Source organism: Pleurodeles waltl, chromosome 6, assembly GCF_031143425.1.
Source record: "Pleurodeles waltl isolate 20211129_DDA chromosome 6, aPleWal1.hap1.20221129, whole genome shotgun sequence".
NCBI classification, from domain to species: Eukaryota; Metazoa; Chordata; class Amphibia; order Caudata; family Salamandridae; genus Pleurodeles; species Pleurodeles waltl.
The window spans coordinates 1,607,994,023-1,608,010,926 of record NC_090445.1 but is presented as its reverse complement, the minus strand read 5'-3'; the positions used below and the strand labels follow the sequence as shown (position 1 = coordinate 1,608,010,926).

The following is a 16,904-nucleotide window of genomic DNA, read 5'->3' as shown; positions in this document are numbered from 1 at the left end:
ATGTCAATAACAAGGGCCCAGCTAAGATCAAATGCCTCCTCTCCACCCTATCGCCTGACCAAATCCCAAGACCAGCCCACAAACGTTTACTGAGAACTCCGAGAATCAGGAGGGCAAGATGGGGAGGTAGATCATTCACATGTCTGGTTCCCAAACTTTTGAATTTCATGCCTCATCAGCCAAGGCATCTGGAAGACGAATCCAGTTTTAGGAAAAGGCTTAAAGCCCGGCCTTTTCCTCAATAGCATCTTCACCACTTTGTTGTATATCCTACGGTCAGCTTTACTTACCTAGTGCTGGGAAGCCCTAAGGCAGCTATGCACTTTACAAATGCTATAACATATATGCTGCTTGGAATGTAAATGGAATGTGTAAAGTAGGTCAAAATTACGAAGTGCGCTACGATATTTTATGCACATAACACATAAAAATTGTCTAAAGATTTTCCTTAAAATGACGGAGGTCTGCCAGAAAAATATTACAAAATGGCTAATTCAGCAAAAGGGAAGTAACCACTGAGTGCAAGGACCAAGTGCATGGAATAAACTCCTCCCATACACTTCCTGCAAGCACTCTGTTCAAGTAAATTCTATCAGCATTTTGAAGTGGATGTTAGGTATGTTAGGCACTATACAAAACAACATGTAACACAAGTAGGAAAACAAAAAAGTGTCTTAGAAAAGCAGGTCTACATTTGATGGAACCCTCTCCTGCACCTTATACTTACTTTATCGGTAAGCACAGTGCGAACTTACACAGTACAAACCTTTGGGCGGTTCATAAAAGGCATGCAATGGAGACACATGAAACTGTTAAATATTTCCCCGAATTTTACAGCAGAACATGCGTCATTACTTTGGCTGTACTTCTCACCCAGCAGCCAGTTCATAGTGCATACCAACCACAAAAGATGACCATTATTTAGCACCTCTGATATTTTCAGACATGCATGAACAGATCGCACAATCAACTGCTGAACTTCAATGATCACTTTAAAATATTATTAGAGAAATATTCTGGTTTTCTCTGACTATCCCAACAAGAATTCACATTCACTGGCAGCTCTTAGCTCAAGGACAGGTGCTACTGGTGCAAGAAACCAAAATTAATGTTCCTCGCATTTGAAACGACCTTCAGCAAAAATCTTTGCCTACCACAGGCAAGTAGAATTAAATTAGAACACGTGGTCACCCATCTTAATCATAATTGCCAACAATTTAGTGGCTACAACTATTCCAGAACCTGCTCATGGAAGAACCAATATCCAACAAACACACACACTTTCTGATACAGAGGAGCGTGCTATCAATGGGGGACAGTATTCCAAAAAGGCCCACACTTTATCAAGGACTGTAATTCAGCCCCTAACTTTAACTGTAGGCCATCCCATCACACTAGTGACTACTGCTACAGCTCTGCCCTTAGCATACTGCAAGGTAAAGACCAAATCATACTTTAACTGTTTAATATAGCCATAAGGATAGAACGCCATCTACGGATAGTGAAAACTGTGCACCTACCTCGCATAATGACTGGAGGAGCATTAGACTTATCTGCTTTAGATCCCTTGGCTGCCAGCAGACAGATATGAAGTCCTTGACGGTCTCAGCGTAAACACAAGTAAGAAGGAGGCCTGTGGGGAAAAAGTAATTATTTAGGGAAATTGCTACAATTCAATTTTAAAATTACAAGATTGATGCCTCCAGAAATCTCAAATTTGCTTTCAACTTTGAGTTCAAGAGACCATTGGATGCAGCAAAAAATAACAAATTTAGGTAGATAAATTCAGAACAACTCATACCTACTGCATGCTGCACGAAGATTCGGGCCATTACCTAGATTTTAGGGATTGGTACCAATGGGACCAGCTGGGCGGTCTCACTATGGAAACCCACTTAAACAGTAAATTAATGGTTTAGTAGATGTCAGCTTTGTAGACATAAGAAAATTAATTAAAGGGGTGGGGAGGAGGGGATAAAGCTTTTTTTAAGTAGATGAGGAGCTCAGGATTCAAAGAGTGAAAGACAGAACAATACATTGTGCGTTACTAGCACTTTTTAGGTTAAGAACAAACCTTGATTAATGCAAGGCGAGCATTCCTCCGCCACTGTACCTATGGCAGTAGGTCACAGAAGTGAAGAAATCTTTTATAATTAAGGTCGTACCCCTTCAGGCTCTGAGACACCCAGTGTGAAAAAGAATGCATAGAGGCTACTCTCTAGGGCCTTGGGCTCCTTGAAATTGGCAGGCAGCAAGTATTTGATTGTAGTATTAAATGATAGTCTTTAGGCACCCCATTTTGAAATAAACAATGGCACTTAAAAAATCCCTACAGATTATCAAGCACTTCAAGATTTTTACAGACTTTAGGGTCAACACACAATATAAAAGGAAACGGATGCAGGTACCGCACAAGCACTTTACTGAAGTGGGAGCCACACTTCGTTGTGTAACATAGCAACATTAAAAATGACCATTATTAGTAGGTCCCATTTCTTTTCACACCAAGAGGTGGCACAAACATTTTGACTCCACCAGAGGTTATCGAGTCAAACCGGTACTTACTGTTGACAGTAACAGCGAGTGACGTTTATGCAGTTAGCGCAGCTCGATTTCTACAGTCTGACATAGTTTACATTGACGTGGACTTTTGATCGCCTATCATTTAGGTATCAGGGCTCAAAACATCTACTCGACCACTCGCATTGGCGAGTTTTATTTTATGATGTCGAGCTATTTTTAGATTCCGCTCAACCCTTCTGACAGTGGACAAAGAACTGGTGTTCTGTTCAGTCAGAAACTGAATTAGCAATCAAGATGCCTTCATATCTTATTCTTTTCACATTTGCTCTGTGTTCAGAGACAGCAATCAAATGATAGTTTGTCTTCTTGCAAGAGAAATACTTTTCCTTGTGACTGCAGAGTAACAGGATTTTGTAAGGTGAACTGTCTGACTCAGACCTATATGAAGTGAAAGGCTTTTGGTATGAGCTTTTTCCTAACACAAAACATTTATATAACTAAGTCAACTATATAAACATTTCTAAATATATTTCAGTAGCTTTGAAAGACCATTTCTTGTACTTCTGTGTGATGAAAAAAATATTTTAATAGGATAAAAAAAAGTCAGAACACTTTACTTGGTGATGTGCAAATGAAAAATGTTTTCTGAAACCTAATTTTCACAGATTATTGTTAATACATTTTATAGTTTTATCAGTAAAGATGCAAGTTAGTGGGAAGGTTTTTGGACATTTCTTGGAAATTTACTGTCTGTAAATGACAGTGCGCTGCCACATGATGCTTTAATAATATATTTATTACAAGTGAGAGTTTAAACATAAACAGAGAAACACTCCTGCCCTGATAGCAAAGCTATTAGTAAACTAAGAGGCAAGTCATGCATGGATCATGTGTACCATATATGTGTGCTAGATTTATTATACCTGAAGCACACATTTAGTGTATTTAATCAAACAAAAGAGGATTTTTTACAGCAGAAATGCTGTACTCACATATTTGATGGTACACTGGTGAGAATGAAGAAAAAGGCAACTGTAAAGTACAATATTTGCCTAGGATCACACAATTTGAGACTCGTTTCCGGGTCAAGTACATTACAGTTAGGTCAAGTAGATTATTCAAGCTACTTGACCTGCAGGTCTAGTAACATTTTCAAGATTTTTCAAGGTCTGGGTATGCGAACAAGTAGCCAGTGATATATTTCATTTCACCTCTCGATTCAGTAGCTCACTCAATACCCTTGGAGCTCTTCAATCCGAGAGGCCTCTCCAACGTGCCCACTCCCCCCAAACGTATCCCTCCCCCCCAAACCTATTTCTCTCTCCTCTAGCACAGCTTTCAGTCTCCTCCTTCCCCAAAAACACATCATTCAGCAGTTTGGTTTAAAGATGTTCTGAAAGATTAATTAATAAAAATAAATAAAAAAAACACACACCTCTGGAGATGGTGTATTTACCGCAATGTTGGTGGATCTTCTACGAAAGTGATTATACTCATGGCAAAGTAGCACGATTCTCTTTGTGTCCATGTAACTTTTTCTTTCTATTTGCACAGTGGTACTATGAAATCAGAACTTCATATTCATTAACAACCACCATTGGCAAAACTAATGTGTCTGGCCTTGGCAAGCTGGTGTGATGGTTAATTTTATTTTACTTTTGTTGCAGGAATATACCACAAAAACATAAAAGGGAAAAAAATATGCAGTGACCTAAACGTGGCCGCCTGATGCTTACAATAATATTTTTACAAATCACCACCTAACAAAGTACTCTAATTGCAAGCAGCTACAATGTTACAATTTCACGTAACATTTTATAACATAAGCTGCAAAATGCAAGCAAAATAAGTAGTCGTCATTTAAGGTTAATACAAAAAAGTACACTTTGAACCTGCTTTCAATTAAAAGAGAACGGAACTACTTGTAGATAATGTAAACAATATGGAGAGACTTTGTGCAGTTACTCAAAGTGAAGGCAACCAGTAGGTAAAGTGGGTTGACACATTAAACAAGGAAACAACAGCCAGACTAGTACCATCTATGTGCCTGTTGAAGGAAACTGGGTTGCAGGCCACATATGTTAAACAAGAAGAGTATCAAGCTATGTCATATCATCCTATTGTACTCTTCTCCACATACAAATTTAAAACTTTATTTTAGATTCTACAGATACATCCTGTGTCATGCCTATACGTGGTGGAACCCTCTCTTGCCCTCATATTTGCACCCAGACATTTTCACTTTTAGTGGGGAATGGTAATTCAGGGCAAAACAAAACAAGGGCAAAAATAAAATAAAAAGGAAAAGTACCTTTTTAAAAAAAAAACATTTTTATTCGTTTTTTAACACTGCAGCAAAACATAGTGCAGTTGACACCCTTCAGAGTTAGTCATACTGAAATAGCATACATCAGTACAGCTTGTTGACACATAGGTAACCGAGGTTTCATAGACAAGTGCACAACCTAGCCGTCCAGCCCTGTTCCACCATACAGCTTCTTCATATCACTCTCGTCGCTCCTATCCCTATGGGCCCCCATGTTCACAGTCCTTGCTACATTCCTTTTGGTCACCCCGGCCCCTTCCTCTAGCCACAAATTTGAGTATTTAGGCCAGCCACTCTCCCCATGTACATTCAGAAGCCACTTGCATTCATCGGGACTTCTAATGCCACAACCATGGACATAACTCCCTGCACTCCCTCCCAGGTCTGAATACCCAGGCATATCCACAGAATATGTATAAAGGTACCCTCTTGTCCAAAATCTTAGGACCGGTGCAACATAGTGCCAATCTGAACCCGCAATAACTCTGGGGCCCTGCAGCACCTCCCCCTATGCCTCATCGTTCATCTCCATCGCCCCAAGTCAGCCGCCAACTAGTCTCGCCGGGTGCCCAGTATGCCTGGGGTGCTGTTCATTATTTTCCTATATGTTAATGATATGGTATTATCCAGCAATGGATCAAGCAAGAGCCTTTTCTTCAAAAGGGAAGAACTCGGCCACCTGTTCATCGACAGTTATATACACCCTCAGGGCATGTATCACCTGTAGGTAGCCATACCGCTCTGCTTCCAAACAGGTTATATTCATCTTGGGGTGTCTCAAATGCATGGGGATCAGACCCTTTCCACAAGTCATCAAGGCGGTCAATGACCAGAAGCCCCTACCTGGAGAAACCCGTCAGGGCCCCCACCTAAGAGAGTATGTCACTGTCCCACAGTGGGTCGGTTCTGCCAATTTCCCAGCACATCCAAGGAATTTCGTGCCTCCAACCACACCTCCACAATCATTCAAGTCTGAACTGGTAGTGTCGCTCTGCATCCTAGGCTATACAGCAGTGCAAGATAGTATCTGGTGCCCATCACTTCCTTGTCAACCCATATCGCTGGCTCCTGATTATCTGCCTAAAGCCAATCATTTATTACTATGATCTGCAAGGCCCATTAGTATTTGTGAATGTCGGGAACAGCAAGGCCACTATCAGAAACTCCCCTCTGTAGGTTGTGAAGAGCTATCCTAGCACCCCCACTGTCCCACAGAAAACTGACTTTTGGGATCTTTTTATTTTTTTTATTGTTGATCATCAGGTATCGAGCAATTCATTACACTTAACACATTGATTCTCATCGATCAGAATACACAGATACAAGTAAATATCGATCAGAAATCTTAGTCAGTATTTAAGACTTAACTGGTATAGAAAGAAAAAAAAAAGGGAAAGGGAAAAAAGCAAGAGAAAGCTTAAACAATATCCATTATTTTATGATTCTATTTTACTATCCCAGATGCCCTCTTTAACACACCGACCCTTTGCACATTAAAGCTCTTCACCTCCCTTTTCCTTTTTTTTTTAAATATCATTATTGGACACACATCAGTATAAAATTTCATCATAAAAAAAATACATCATAATCCATACATTAATCTAAAATATCAGTTATTAACATTGTTTTTCTAAATAGAATAGAAAAAATATTCATGCTAGGAGAGCTGAAAAATTCATTAGTAATCTTTTTTTTTTTTTTTTTTTTTTTTTTTTTTTAAATCAGTCCACTATCAGGGCCCTGAAGCCATGAGCACAATGGTGCCCAGATTTTGGAACCTTTTTTCCTAGCTGCGGCACCCTTTATACTATATAAACTGTATTCTAGATGAAATGCAGATGAGAGCCGCATAATCCATTGATTCCAAGACGGAGGGTCAGATTCCCGCCAATCAGATGCAATACATCCACGTAATACAGACATTGCCAAGAACAAAAAAGATCTTGATTGGTTCTTGCAGACAGAATCATCAACCCCCAGCAACACCAGTTGAGGTGTTAAATTCTGTTCCGTTTCAGAGCTTTCTTCAAAAATTCAGATATTTCATAAATAAGCCTTGACAATTTCCCACAATTAAAAAACATGTGGCAAAGAGCTGCCTCCAAGCTTCCACATCGCGGACAGGTATTACCCACTCTTTTTCCCCATCTGGCAATCTTGGCCGGTGTATAATATAAATTATACAAGACCATATAATGCTGAGCTTGCGGGCCGGCTGATAATAAAACATTCTGAGTCATATCTACAGAATCAAACACTGCACTCATTAGCGCCTACCCGCCATTCCCACTTCTTGACAAGCAGTGCCACATCGTCCTGTGCTAAATCTAGAAGGAGCGGGTACAAGTTCCTAATACTACAGCCTATGGGTTTACCCACAGGCTCCATCAGCTTGATCTTACCCCTGCATGGGTTGTGTTTAAAGGTAGTTAATACAAATTTCATAATCTGTAAAAATTTGAAAAAGTCTGTACTATCTAAGGCAAACTCTGCATTTAAATCCTCAAATGTCTTTATATGATCTCCCTCAAAAAAAAAAAAAAAAGTCCCCCACTTTCTGAATCCCACAACTAGCCCATCTTATACACTAGCTATCTTTAAAGATCTCTGGAAACATAGGTGTGCTCCAAAGCGGTGTGTAATAGCAGACCCGCCCCATCCCTTTCTTGCACTTAACCTGCGCCCATACCTTAAAAGCAGATCTAATTGTCTTGAATTTTACCTTCTTGTAATAACTAGGTTCTAAAATCTGTAGAAAGACTGCATCTGCCTCCTTGCCCAAGATTAGTGTATAGATTGAGGGAAGAGTATCTTGCATGGTTCTATCCATAACGTATAATGTCGGTGCATATTGTAATACAGCCGCCAGATAGTATAGTTTGAAGTTAGGGAGTGCCCATCCCCCTTTCTCTCTTCGAAGCATTAAAAAGTGGAAAGCCTGACGTGCTTTAGTATAAGACCATATAAAATTACTAGTCAGCCCTTCCATTAGCTGAAACCATTCCTATCCAATTACTAATGGTATAGTTCTAAAAAAAATAAAGCACTTTAGGTAGAAAGGTCATTTTAATCACATTGCAGCGTCCCATCAGTGAAAGATGCAAATTATTGCTACGGTACAGATCCTTCTTGGCCTTTGTAAAAACCGGAGCCAGGTATATTTTTACTATCTCATCAAAATTAGTCGTCAGTTTGACTCCTAAATACTGCACCTGGGTCTTTTTGCGCTCATCCTCAAAGGCTGCCCAGTCATTAACTAATATTTGACATTTAGTTTTATTCAATAAGTAACCGGACACCATTACAAACCGTGCAGCCTCAATCTATTTCCTGTAGAGCGGTCGTGGGGTCGGTTGTAACGACCGCAATATCATCTGCATAGGCAAGTATTTTTGTGCTGCCCCCCCATCGATTCCACTAGGCTAATCTGATTATTATTAAGCAGTTTCCTTATCAAAGGATTGATATATAGGGCAAACAACCAAGGTGAACACGGACAGCCCTGCTGTGTGTCTCTCTGAATAATAATGGGAGCTGATTTTAGCCCTGCTATTTGCATAGTGGCAGTAGGGTTATGATAAAGCTGGTCAATCACCTTGATAAACCCGGGGACAATATTATTTTTACGCAGAGTTATCAATAGGAAGGGCCAGTGGACCGGATCAAATGCTTTTTCCGCGTCGAGCAGTATAACTGCCATTGGAAGCTTAGCCACTGCCCTGGTGTCCAACAGTGCGATAAAACATCTAACATGATCAGCTGTACCTTTTTCTGGGATAAACCCGGGCTGCCACAGAGAAACAAGATTAGAAATCACTGAACTTAATCGACTAGCCAGTATCTTGGTATAGATTTTGGCATCACTGTTAATTAAAGAAATCGGGCGATTTGAGCCAGGTAAATGCGGCTCCTTGTCTTTCTTCAAAAAACTATTATCTTGGCCTCTTCCCATGAAGTCGGTTGAGTGGACCCTGACTGTATTTCAACAAATAAGCTAAATAGTTCCTTTCGTAATTCTAAGAAAATGATCTTGCAGAACTTAAGTGGAATCTGATCTACCCCGGTTGCTTTGCCACTTGCCAGAGCGCAAATTGCTATAACAATTTCCTTGGTGGTCAGAGGGGCTTCCAGCTCACTCTTATCTCCGTCCTTCAGCTGTCCCAATGTGGAATTCCCCATATTTAAAAGCCTCTCCTCCTCCTGGGGTTGCCCTTCTTGTGAGTATAGTTTTTGATGAAACCGTCTAAATAATTCTAGAATTTCAGGGCCACTACTAACTAACTGCCCTTCATTCTCAAGTGTACTGATGCTACCATGAGTCTGCTTCTGCCTTATTATAGATCTTTACGGCCTCTGCTTTTGTAGTGGTTAATTCATGTAAAATGTCTGAAATCTCTCCCTTACTCTGCAACACCTCCCCTAATCGTTGCACAGCAGCAGTCAACTTTATCTGTATTGACTAATTGTTCAGTACGCAATCTCTCTTTTCTCACTGCATACCTCAACATTTCTCCTCTAACAGCCGGCGGTCGAGTTTTTCGAGATAAAATCGGGGTTCTGCCCCTTCCCATATAGTATGGGATACATTTAAAGCGGTCACCTCCCTTTTACTTGTGTGTTTTTTTTATAACCAATGATTCAAAAGTGGAAGCAGCATGAGATTTTCTTCTTTGCAAGAATGATTGAACTCAGTGGTTCCCAACCTGTGGTCCGGGAACCCCTGCGGTTCAGCGAAGCCTCATGAGGGGGTCCGCGACTGCTTAGAAAATTAAATAATATTAACAGAATGATAAAGCGTATATAAATAAGTGGCTAAATGTACAATTGAAAATTTTAAAATATACTGTATACTTCAAGGAATTCAAAATTGGAGGCTAAAAATTAAATTAGTATCCTCAGATTAATTCATCAGAGCAGGTGCATCAAATAGAATATAGTATGGGCGATATGTTGCTTCAATTAAATTTACAAAAGCCCCAACCTTCCTATGAGTATTAAAAAAAATATATTTATATTTATTCGCAAATTAAATAAAATGTGTTATTATCTGTGTATATATTTGATGAATGCTTGATTCTATATTTTTGGGGTATTGTTTTGCAGTTCACATCATCGAAGATGTTTAGACTTGGGTCCCCGGCTTTCAGGAACAACTCCGTAGGTAGTCCGTGGATTCCAATAATGATTCTGTGGGGGCGCCAGGATTCCAATAATGATTTAGTTGGGGTCCCTAGGTTCCAGTAATGTTAAAGTGGGGGTCCACAGAAGTCAAATAGTTGGGGACCACTGATTTAATTAACTACCAGGGAACCAACAAAAAAGGTACTGTTATTGTCTTAATGTTAGATGTCTGCTAGTAGTTGAAATACCTAATTATGCCCCCTGAAAATCTGGCTTTATTTGGACTTGCAGAGCTTTACACTGATTGATGCAGAAATCTTGACCTGCTAGCTAGTGTGGGACATGAGAACCCAACATGGAGCCAATCACCTCTTGAATGCCCACGTCGAAAGCATACCGCAGGGGTAGAGGAGAATATTTTCTGCAGGCGATGCAGGTGTAATAAAATGCCCATTTAAAATAGAGGGCATTTCTTTTACAATCTGCTTCTCGAGTGACCTTATGTGCCTTAAGGTTATAACAATTCCATGCAATATGATCTATTTTACCCCCAGTGATGTTTCAAACGATGGGTAATGCTGCCGGAGCTACCACTGCCTGTAAATGAAGATATAGGGGGTCATTACGACCCTGGCGGTCAGAGACCGCCAGGGGTAATGTGGCATCCGTGAGACCCGTATTACGACTGCGGCGGTAGCGCCGCGGTCGCACTGCCGGGGCCGGCGGTTTCCCGCCGTTTTAGCCCCGCCGGTGATAATCCGCCAGGGCAGCGCTGCTTGCCCTGGGGATTATGATCCCCCCCTACCGCCAGCCTCTTTCTGGTGGTTTGCACCGCCAGGAAGAGGCTGGCGGTAAGGGGTGTCCTGGGGCCCCCTAACAGGGCCCCGGACAGCTTTTCACTGTCTGCATAGCAGACAGTGAAAAGCGCGACAGGTGCTACTGCACCCGTCGTACGGCCGCAACACCGCCGGCTCCATTAGGAGCCGGCTCCTATGTTGCAGCCTCATCCCCGCTGGGCCGGCGGGTGTAAACATGGTTTGTGTCCGCCGGCCCAGTGGTGATGTCGTAATGGGGTCCGCGGGAGTGCGGCCGCATTGGCGGCCGCACGGCAGTTACCGCTTGCCGGGCATCGGTAGCCGCCCGCCAAGCTTGTAATGACCCCCATAGTGTGCGGTAGCACTTTCCCATTCCTGTGAGGTTACTTGTGAAATGGGCTTTGCTTAAATGCTCCTTAGCTACGCTGGTTGCCCTTGAATTGCAACGTATATAATTACTGATTTGTAGATAGGAGAGTGTTAGAGTGGAGGATATGTTGGTGTTGTCCACGGCCACTTGTGTCCAGGATTGTACATGTCCTGCTAACAAACAAAAAAAAGTGCTAAATCTATAATAAACAGCTCCCACTCCCTAAAAGTACTCCATTCTACAGGTATACCTAGGAGCAAACACTCTTAATTGCATCAAAGGAGGAAACAGGGGAAACCGATACTCCTCTTCAAGTTGCGTAAATCTGCTTGTCAATATGTACAGAAACTTGGATCTGGAGCGTTTGGGTAAATTCAGGATTTCCCAAAAGGCAGGAAGATGGTCACCTGCCTCATACAATATGCACTGAAGGTAAAAGCAATTTGACGGACTATTTTGTCGCAGCACGATTCAGCCTATCGAGAAAAGTTGTTTGATACTACTACTTCATATGCAGAACTGCCAGACCTCAGGCTTCCCTATTTAACTGCTTTGAAGTCAGTTTGATGAGAGTGTTCCTTCCTTGCGCATTACTTGCACGATCTCCGCAAAGAAAGACTACTGGACTATGTTCAGAACATTTGAAAAAGAAAGTGAACAGTGGAAAAATCAACATTTTAATAAGCACCACACTACCTAAAATGGTTAAAGGTAGAGTGTGCCGGTTAGCTAATAACATTTAGGCTTTAATAACAGTGGTAATATAGTTAAGTTTGAACAAGTCTGAAATTTCATGCAACCAATATGCCCACATACCTTATTGGGTGGGTGGCCAAGAAGTACTGTTGCATATCTATGGATAAAATTGAAGATGTGCATTTATAGAGGAGGTCCTCCAATTTTGTTTTGTTTATCGTGTAACCCGCCAATATCAGTAAAGGTTCGTATTTTGTCAAAGGTGTTATGAATGTTTTCTGCATTGCCGCTGGCTAGGTAGCGATGAGGTCATCAGCGAAGAATTTTATTTTCGGAGCACCTGGAACCGGGGCCTCACCTGGGGATCCTGTGTTAGCGCCACAGCCAAGGGTTCTAAAAAGAAAGTAAAGAGCACTGGCATCGGACAGCTTGCCTTGTGCCTCTCCTTATACAAATATGACATACTGTTTGGTCACTGATCATGAGTTTTGCCTCTGCCTTGACCTATTAATTTTTCAACAGAAGTACTAATTTTGAGGGAAACCCCAAACAAAGTGAGATAGCAAATAGTACTTTCCACTGCACACGATCAAGACGACGACTTTGTGATCTAGCTTGCAAAAAAGGCCAGAGGTATCAGGAATGGGGTATTTTGGAACACATATAAAAACCGGGGTAATGCCATCAACTGTTACAGGGCAGCCATGCCTGTTAAGGACAACAACTGAGTTCTACAACGACTGGCGAAACCTGTCAAAAGGCTCATTTAGGTTCCTTTCCATATAAGTAGGTTCAGATACGTGAAGTCCTTGAGCGTCACGGGCACGTTACTCCCCTGCAGCAGGACAGGCACCCTGCCCACAAGCAGGTAAATGCCAGACTTATCCCAGTAAATACAGCAGCCTGAGTGATCTCCGAAAATGTGGAAAACCCGCTGCACCCTGTCCACCGACATCATGGGTTGGAAGAGGTACAGCAGCACATCATCTGCATATAATGAGATAGGCTCCTCCCAATCGCCGCTGTTCACTCCCTGTATGAGAGGGTCTCCACGAATCCAGGAGGCCAATAGCTCAATGCAAATGCAAAAGTCATTGGTGACAGTGGGCAACCCTGCATCATACCTTTACTCAAGTTGAAGGTTTATGACAGCATGTTGTTGAACCTCGCCCTCACCACTAGCCCCACATACAGGAGCCGAACCAAAGTACAGACATTAGGGCCAAATCGCAGGCACTCCAGGACCACAAAGAGTTAGTCCCATTCTATGCTATCGAACACCATATTGACATCAAGGGAGAGCACCCCAGCTGGGGAAGCCAGGGCCTTCCACGTCATGTGAAGCACACCATACAGACATCTCAAGATTGACCCATGTCCCTCTATGTGGCATAAAGCCCGACTGATCAGAGTGGGCCACTGTATTTATCACCCTGCAGAGCTGCAAACACTTTGGCTAGCACTTTGACCTCAACATTAACAGTGACACTAGCCGATACGATGTGCACTCGGTCGGCGGTTTATGCTTTTTGGGAACCACAACAATTGTCACAATACGCTAGCAGTAATTCCCCCTTCTTCAACACCATTTGAAACATTGCCAGCGTATGTTCAGACAACTTACTGGCCCATTCCTTTATATAGTTCAACAGGGAGCCCATCCGGGCCCATGGCCTTCCCAGACTGCAGGTCTCTCTGTGCAGTTAAAATTTTGCCTGCAGTGAGATCGCCATTAAGGGCTGCTCTGTCCTCATCCACCAAAGGTTGGATCTGTATCTCTTTGAGGAACTCAGCACAATCCTCGGCCGTTACAAAGGGTGTGGAGATGTAGACCTTTTCATAGTAGGGCACAAATGCGTCAGCAATGTCTGCACCAGTCTTCCTTATCTCACCTGCACTATTATGTATTTCCAGCACCCAGTTCCTACCTCAGTCCCTCTCCTCAGGCCATGCCAGCAATTTACTTGCCTTATTTCCCACATCATGCAACCAACACTGGGTTAGCCCGGGCTGTGTCTGGGCAGCATTCACCGCCACCTTCCGAAACTCACTCTGCTTGAGGCGAAGCAGGTGTCCAATGCCCCCACCTTCTTGCACAAGTAAACTGAATACTAGTTCATAGCGGTCTGGCTGAAGGGCATCTAAACTGCATACTAGTTCATATCGGTCTGGCTCAAGGGCATCTAAGCTGGGCCGTTGGGCCTCCTTCCTTCCAGCAGTCATTGAGAATGTGTGGTCCCCCATTACCACCTTAATTTCCTCCCAGAGATGTTATGTTAAATTCATTTGATACTGCAGGCAGATCACCCCGAGAGAGGTATCTCTGCACGCCCTAAGTGGCAGCAAGAGTGGAAAACAGTATTGTCGTAAGCCTTTTCCTGAAATGGATATTGATCCATATACATTCAGATCTCATATGGCAATTTGTTCCAGTAATGAGGGGCCAAGTACAAAAAGGCTTTGCTTCCAGCTCTCAAAAAAGATAAAAATAAAACAAGCATTTACAATGCGACGGGTCTCGCGTTTGCTCATGTTAGAGCTGATCGCGTTGTAAACTTTTAACCCGACTTTTCACCTATCGGGCAAAAGTGTATTTATGTACACAACCCGAAAAAGTGAATTCAAGTATGTAAAGCGCTCGACTTCTGCCAAGCGAGATCGCGCTCTAAATTAGAGGAAAAAAAAGTCCACAAGCCCGATGGAAAACAGCGAGCCTCGCATGTTTTCTGTACTTGGTCGCTGCGCTCGAGGAGGGCTTGCCACCGGAAAAGGCATGACCTATGGGTGCCTTCGACTAATGAAAGCAAGAAGATTTTATTAGGGAAGCCCACGAACCAATAAAAAGCGCTGACGTGAAGTTGACAAGGCTTGGAGCCCTTTTCTAAATACAAAAGAGTCTCCCAACCCTGCAGTCTCTGTAACAACTTCATGTGAGACACCGTGTCAAAGGCAGCGGATAGGTCTAACAACACGAGCTTTGCTGGTGCGACATGGGCGTGGTAAAAGCCCACTGAGTGATTACAACAAGGGCCAGAGAGCTTGCACTCTCAACCCTACAAATGGGCTTTCACAACTACCAAGTGCCTTAAAACATGGTGTTAATTTGCTGTTACCACAAATGTGCGTTACAACGAGAATGCCATTACCATGGCTAACCTTTACCATGCACGCCTTTACAATGAAATACATTGTAAAAGCATGTATGTTCTATTCAAGAGTTCTTATAGTGCGCATCGCTACTTCGAGGCCTTCCAGCGCTACCAAAGCAGGATAAGCAGGAAGAGAATTAGTTATGAAAAAGCCAGGTCTTCAAGGCTTTCCAAAAAGGAAGTTTACGCTGTAGGCGCAATTCAAAAGGCAATAGATTCCAAAGTCGGGGACCAGGTAGGCTATAGACCAGCCCCCTCCAACGGGCCCTCTGGATCCTGGGCACCTTCAAAAGATGAGCAGAGGATAAGGGAAGCAGTCTCTCCGGAAGATAGGGAATGGAACGAAGCAGGGCAGGGCTCTTATTATTGACAGCCCTGTGAAGCAGGCAGAATGTTTTGAACTGAACTGGACGTGTCACTGGGAGCCAGTGTAGATCACATAAGGCCTTGGGTATAGGCAGATGTCTGGGAATATTCACCAACAGACGAGATGCTGAATTTTGTAAGGTCTGAAATATTTTTGGGACATAGGAGGGAGAGCCAAGGAACAAGGCATTCCCATAATGTAGCTGGGATAGCACCAGGGCCTGTTAAAGTCATATGCAAGGAAAAGGCTTTCCCTGACCCCAGCTTTGAGTCATAAATGCGGTCCTGGGTGCAACCCCCCACCCACCCCTTCTAAAAATTACCCGATCCCTGCCATGAGCCCTAAACCCAGACCCCAGCATGATACCTCCCCCCGATCCCAGCCCGTCTAAAAACTACCCGGCTCCTACCCTAAGCCCTAAAATCGGATCCCAGCAGGACCACCTCCCTGCCCTTCGAAGAAATACCGTCCCCTGCCCTGAACCCTAAAATAGTACCCCCCTCTACCCCCACCCTGAACTCCAAAACCGCCCCGACCCCACCCTAAAACCACCAGAAGCCTGAAAACCACCCCCTGCCATAAAATTTACCCTGCCCGCGAGCCCTAAAACCATCCCCCACCCCAAGCCCAAAAATCATCCCCCCGATCCAAGCCCTAAAACCGTCCTACCCCCTTCCTTAAAACCATCCCTGCCCCCTCCCTAAAACTGTACCCTCCCCACCACCCAAGTCCTAAAACAGTACCCCCCCCAGCCCAATCCTACCTCTCCAAAACAAAGAGCCAGCTCCTCTGAGGCGTGGTGCAAGTCGTTCAAGGGAAATGGAAGGATCGCTCAGTTTCCTCCAACGACACCAATGGCCTTTGCCTCAATTACCACACACAGCCCTTACCATGCATACCTTTACATGATAATCTGTTGTAATGGTATGCGTGGTAAAGGCTATTTGTGGTAATGACACATGCGTTGTACTGCATATGTGATAAAGGCTTTTTGGGGTAACAGCCATGTTATAATGGCTGTTCCCCCGACCAGACTAATATGGCAACCTCTATTGCACCATTCTTAAACCGATGTGTGTGTACGTAGTGGGGTATTCTGTTTTTTTTTTTTTTTTAATTTAGTTGGACCGATTTCAGGTATTTTATATGATGTTGACTATACACGCATGAATGCACAATATCAAGTTTATTTATGCTAAATGTAGTTACTCTGATAAGATGGATACGGTAGCTTGATTTGTGTCCACACTAGGGTATGATATGTGCTGAGGTTTGGTTAGACCTAGAGAGTGGTTTGACTAGCTAATTACACTATAGGGAAATCTTTTGAGAACCTAACCAGTCCAAGATGGCAGCTATGCGTTTATAAGAAATTCTATTTGTATGACAATGTGCCCACTTTACTTTGAAGTGAAACCCCTTGAGATTTTGATAAGTCTAAGCTAACAGCCATATTCGGGTTTAAGCGTATGTTATATGGCTTTATGTGTTTGACACTCTAATCATGAAATTCTAAATTGGACCAATCTATAGATTA

At 42.9% G+C, this 16,904-nt stretch overlaps 1 protein-coding gene across 2 annotated transcripts in view; it reads right to left on the bottom strand.

Annotated features, from left to right (window-relative positions):
• EHMT1 (euchromatic histone lysine methyltransferase 1) overlaps positions 1–16,904 on the bottom strand; it is an 800,236-nt gene that overhangs the window by 776,569 nt on the left and 6,763 nt on the right. For both annotated transcript variants that reach the window (XM_069241478.1, XM_069241487.1), the window contains exon 2: positions 1,521–1,633. In XM_069241478.1, the coding sequence (XP_069097579.1) occupies positions 1,521–1,527 (7 nt within the window). In that variant the 5' untranslated portion in view covers positions 1,528–1,633. The remainder of the gene's footprint in view (positions 1–1,520; positions 1,634–16,904) is intronic.